Here is a 5,796-nt window from a genome sequence, read left to right on the forward strand (position 1 = left end):
ACATACAACAGCCGAAAAGCACTTCTCGCTTTCCGCAGCCGCTCCCCCCCTTTTCGACTTCCACAGCACCCGTCTTTCCCCTTCACACACACACACACACACACACACACACACACAGCGATGTCCTTTGTTTCTTCTCCGTACAGCCGCAACGTCTACGTTGCGTCTCTCTCTATCGACTACACCGACGACCAGCTGCGCGTGCTCTTCGAACCCTTTGGGAAGATCATTTCGTGCGCCGTTAAGCGCGATCGTGCAACCGGACTCTGCAAGGGCTACGGCTTCGTCCTCTTTGAGCGCGACGAGGACGCGTGCAACGCCGTGATCGGTCTGCAGGGGCACTCCATCTGCTTCACCCGCATCCAGGTCCGCCTCGCGCGCCCAGAGGCCTCGGCGAAGAAGGTGATGCCCGTCGTCGCGCAGCAGCAGGCCCTCCAGCAAGCCGTCCAGCAGGCCTTCCAGCCATACTACTTCATGATGATGCAGTCGATGCCTACACAGACCTCCGTCATCAGCCAGTAGAGAGACGCTTGCGTTTCTTTTTTTAAACGAATTCTAAGAAAAGCTTCCACCTCTCTTTTCTCCCTTTTCTCCTCCCCTTTTCCCCCTTCCTTCTCTTCAGAGAAAACAAACAGATGAAAAACAGTTCTTCTCACACATACACACAAACACACACACGCAAGAGGAACGCGGAACGATTTAAGGTGATTTCACAGAAAAGAAGGGAAAGGAAAGAAAGAAAGAAGAGTAGGTATGGAAAGGCTCTCTGTAGAAAAAGGAGGAAGTGTCAACGGAATGGGGAAGGAAACATGAGTTCACTTTCCTTCCTTCCATCTTCCTTTTTTTTTTTTTGCTCTTCTCTTTTTTCTTTTCATGAATCTCTTTCTTTCTTCTTCTTCTGGCTTTCCTTGTCGTTCCTCATCTGTTATCTGCTTGTCTTGCTTGTGCTTTTTTTTTTGTTCTTTGCAGGTTTTTCACCTTTTCATTGTGCGTGTGTGTGGGTGTGCGTGTGTGGATGTGCGTGTGTGTGTGTGTGCGTGTTTATGTGCTTGGAAGGGGAGCTTCAGCGTGCAGCAAGGAGCCGCACGTGAAGGTTCCTGGAAGTCAGTGGTATGATGCTATAAAAGAAAGAAGAAAAAGAAAAGAAAGGCGAAAAACGTCTCTTCCTCTTTTTCCCTACCACCGCCAACGACAACAGCTGTGTACGAAGGCAAGGCCTACTCTCCCTCTCTCCCTTCAAGGAGGGAGAGAACACACTCACCGCACGGAGCGACTTCTTTTTCTCTCACACAGTTCTGTTTCTCCTTTATGCGTCTGTTCCTCTTTTTTTTTTTTGTCCCCCCTTCCCCTCTCCTGCATCTTCCGCATGCTGCGCTTCAGCGAGGAGAGAAGATGATTTATGAAATGTTTCGCGGGTCCCTTGCACCTCTTTTTTCTTTTTGCAGCGAAAAAAAGGAAGAAAACAACAAAAAAAAAAGAGTGTCTGTTCACGTTACCCACTCTCTCTTTTCTTCTTCTTCTTTTACTCTCTTTTCTCTCACTCAATCATTCCTCTTTCCCTCGCTTTTCTCAGCGCCCAACACTTTCTTTCTACACAGACCTCGCCCTCTCCCTCCCTCCCTTGGATAAGGCATCCGCCCACCTCTGTGGGTGGGGGTGGGGTCGGTGCATCCTGACAGCCAACTACCTCAAAGATCAACAGACGTCAACGTTTTCCCCTCTTTTTTTTTCTGTTTTTCAATGCTCTCCGTCTTTTTTTTCTTCCTTTTCTTTCTCTTTTTTTTCAGAGACTTACTGTCGCGTTGCTTTTCAACCTTTCGCACCCAATACTTCTTTCCTGATTTTATAGTTGTTATACTGTACTTGAATGACTCTTTTTTTTTTTTTGTCCCTCTTTTTTTTTTTGTCTCCTCGCTTGCTCACTTCTTTTCGCTTCCATTTTTTTTCCCAACTACCACCAACCTCTTACGTCCACCGTAAAAGCCACTTGAGAGTTTGACTTTTGAAAGCCCTTCTTTGTTGCCGAAACTGGAAGAAGAAAAAAAAAGAAAAGAAAAACAAACAAAGGATGTACTTTTTGAACGAGCCTCCCTTTTTTTTTCTTTTTCTCTCCTTTCAATCCTCCTTTCTTCTTCTTCTTTATCTCCTTTCAATGTCATTGCTCTTAGATGCGTATGTGCGTGCCTTCGGATGGAAGTGAACGCCCTTTTTCCCCGCAGGCAATCGAAGCACTGTGGGAGCGACGAACGAAGATAGAGAAAGAAAAGAGAAAGAAAGAATGCTCACACACACAGACACACAGAAAAAAAGAAGAAAACACTTCTAAGCAAAGGAAAACCAAACAAACCAAACAAACACACAAACAATGGGAGAAAAGAAAGCACAGAGCACTGTTCTCTCTCTCTCTCTCTTTTTTGTTTCCCGGTTGGTTTGCTGCTGCTGCTTGCCGAGGTCGTGTTTTTTTTTTTTTTTGGAGGTGAGTGAAGGATGGCTCTTTCAAGTATCTCTTTTGCTTGTTTTCTTTTTTCTTTTTGTGTGTGTGCGGCGGTGTGCCTCTTTCGCTCTCAACCTTTTCAGAAGAAGACTTATTTACCATTTTCCCGACTCTTTTCTTTTCTCTCTTCCTCTTTTTTTTTTTTTCAACTCTAACATTCTCTTTTCTCTTTCCTTCTTCTTTCTTTCCCATTTCCCGGGATCACTTTTTTTTAAAAATTATTATTTCTATTATTGTTCAGATTTCCTTCTCTTGGTACCAGCGGGGCCTACCCCAGTCACGCAATCACTTGACAAAAAAAAAACACTAAAAAAACAAAAAAAGGACAAAAAACGCTTGTATTTGAAAAAGAAACGTTTTCACTCTTTCTTTTTTTTCTTTCTCTCTTTTTTTTTTTCGATTCCCTTCAGAATAAACTTTTTTTAAATATTAATGCTAATTTTTGTGACAAAGAAGGATCACAGCTGACCATTGCTTGCAGCACACAAAAAAGGAAACTGAGACGTTTGCGGACAGGCACTCGCCGTCCTCCGCAGAGTCCGATTTTTTTTTTTTGCTCGGCCTCACTCTCTTTTTTTTTCCTTTTTTTTGCTGTGCGTGAAGGAGCAGTTGCGTTTCATTCGATCGGTCGCGACACACCTTGACTACTTTCAGGAGGAGCAACGGAGCAAGCACCTCACTCACCTCTTTTTTTTTCTTTCTTTTTTTTTTGTTCTTCATTTTCTTCGTTTTTTTCTTTTTTGTATCGTCCGCAGAACACTAACGGCAAAAAAAAAAAACATACGCACAGCAGCAACTGCAAGCAAACAAGTCAGTGAACGCATAAAAACAAACAAACTGGTGACCCCCCAAAAAGATAGGATTTCTGTGAAAAAAAACAACACAACAACAACAACAAAAAACAAAACGGAACGAAGCGGCCCGCGCAGAACCCAGAAGGTACACACCTCCTTTTTCCCGTCTGCGATCGTGTCTTTCTTTTTTTTGCTCTTTCTTTCTCTTTCTCTTTCTCTCTCGTTTCTCTGTTGGTTAACAGGGAGAGCGCAGAGGAGGGAAGAAAGGCAAAGAGTCGTCCATCATGGACTACAATGGAGCGAGGGAATCGCTGGGAAAAGGGAAAAAAAAATGAAAGAAGAGAGCGATGGACTCTAGCATTTTTTTTTTTTAACCAATACGAGAGAGAGAGAGAACCGTGATCGATAAAGCTAACTGTTGATAATGCACCACACTTCACTCCCTTCCCCCTTTTTTTTTATTTCACTGTAAGCTCCGTATGTGCGCGTGTAGGTACTGAGCACTTCACAGCCGTGTCTGCACACACACTGCGCATACACCACCATTTGATACACAGACACACACACACACAGATAAAAAAAAAAGGAAAGAGAGAGAAGAGAACCACCGGCTGCGTCGATGAGGGCGCTCTGCCGCTTTCCAGCGCCCTGCGGAGCCACTCCGCCCGGCATTTTCTTCTTTTGTCTCCGCGCATCGGTGTCTTCTCTGCGTCTTTACAGCGGCACGCGACTTCTCTGCAAAGCCGCGGAGAGTGAGGCGACGCAACTCACAAAGGAAGTGAACGCACTGGTGGGCCGCCGCGACGCGCCGGCGCCGTCCGCGCCGTTCGAGCCGCGCTGGACCGCTCACTGCCACCACCACTGTCTGTGTCTGTGTCGACGGCCCCCCGCCGTTCCCTGGGCTGCCCTCTCCGCCGCCCTCTTTGCCTGCGCCGAGGGCGGGGAGCCGCGCATGGGGCTGGACCTGGTCGAGGCGGTGCGGCGGCGCTTTCCTTCGGCGGCGTGGGAGGAGGAGAGCGTCCTGGCCGTCGTGCTGCGGCTGCGGTGCGCCGTTGGGGATCGCGAGGGCGCCCAGCAGGTCTTCACGTATCTGCTGCACTCCGGTCTGCTGAGGCCGCGCACGCCTCTCTCTCTTCCTCCGGTTCTCCTGCGGCGGCGAGGACGTACCTTTTTCCCTCGCCGCCGCCCCCGCCAAGGCGATTGACCAGGCGAAGAGGGACTTTGTGTTTGCAATCTACGAACAGTGTTTACAGCAAAGATTGAGCTGAGCCTGCCTGACTACGTGCAGCTCGGCCGGTTTTGCGTTCTCTACGGGCGGGAGCCGATCTCCACTCTGTCTTTTTTGCTGGCGGAAATGCAGAGCCACGTGCCCGAAGTCTCAGCGGCGTTTGTCGCCGACGTGGTGGAGCCGTGGTGCGCGAGGTCGCCCGGCGGTGTGCTGGCGCGGCGGGTGACGGTGACCGCGGCGGAAGAGGTGACAGACGCCGCGGACACGCCCGTTGAAGGAATCCGCGCGCTGCTGCTGCTGCCCGTGCTGCCAGCGGCCGCTCGCTGGCTATCCGTTCACCGCCGCCAACCGCGCCGAGCTCCTTGCCGACCTCTGCGACGTTGTCGTCCCGCAAAAGTGCCGCTCGCCGCGCCAGCGTCGGCTTTGAGGCCTGGCGGCGCTACATCAAGCAACGGCAGCACGACGGCGACGGCGTCGACTTTCTTATCGACGGCGCCAACTTGGGCTACTACGGGTTGTCAAGCTGGTATCGTTGGCGAAGAAGGCGCTGCTGCAGCGACGGGGCTTGCGGGACAGTGAAATCACCGAGGCTGATCTTGACTTCAATAAAAACTGCAAGAAGTCCGGAAAGGGCGTGGACGTGGGCGTCAACTTCGCGCTCATCGACCTCGCACTGCAGATCGCCGTGCACGAAGACGCCGGCTTTCGGCGGCCGCTTGTGATTCTCCATGAGCGACACTGCGAGCCGCAGAACATGACGGACGCCGACGCAAACTACGTGAAAAAATGGAGAGAAAAGGGGTGGCTGTATTGCACGCCAACGGGGCTGAACGACGACCTTTGCTGGCTCTATGCGGCACTAGCGCTAACGACCCCGTCCGGCAGCGACGACAGCCTCCGCGGCGCCATTGACGCGAGGCGAACGTTTACGTCTTGACCAATGACCTGATGCGGGACCACCACTTCACCCTGCTGAGCCCGCGCAGCTTCTCCCGCTGGCGAGAGCAGCATCAAATCAAGTTTCGCTGCACCTACCGGAAGCATCAGACGACGGAGCTTTTCTTTGTGTGGCCTTTGCCGTTTACGCGCTGCATCCAACGCGCCGCCTTGGACGACGGAGCGGCCACGGAAGGCACGGGCAGGGGCGGTTGGCACATTCCGTTCTACACAGAGGAAGAAAGATGTGTAGAAGAGGATGAAGCAGAGACGGCTTCTGCTGCTGCTGCTGTTGCTGGAAGCGACGAGGAGTCAGAGCGGGAGCAAGAAAAGAAGCAGCCGCC

The 5,796-nt window shown here is 50.6% G+C and overlaps 1 protein-coding gene across 1 annotated transcript; it reads left to right on the forward strand.

Annotated features, from left to right (window-relative positions):
- The first annotated feature begins 120 nt into the window (after positions 1-120).
- On the forward strand, positions 121-522 carry LOC126767450 (CUGBP Elav-like family member 3). Its single transcript, XM_050484952.1, has one exon. The coding sequence runs from the start codon at positions 121-123 to the stop codon at positions 520-522; it is 402 nt and encodes a 133-aa protein (XP_050340909.1).
- Positions 523-5,796: the final 5,274 nt, after the last annotated feature.

This window comes from Bactrocera neohumeralis, unplaced genomic scaffold, assembly GCF_024586455.1.
Source record: "Bactrocera neohumeralis isolate Rockhampton unplaced genomic scaffold, APGP_CSIRO_Bneo_wtdbg2-racon-allhic-juicebox.fasta_v2 ctg6634, whole genome shotgun sequence".
Lineage (NCBI taxonomy): Eukaryota > Metazoa > Arthropoda > Insecta > Diptera > Tephritidae > Bactrocera > Bactrocera neohumeralis.

Excerpts from the sequence above, each read along its gene's own strand:
- LOC126767450 (XM_050484952.1), top strand. The coding sequence starts at position 121 with ATGTCCTTTGTTTCTTCTCCGTACAGCCGCAACGTCTACGTTGCGTCT.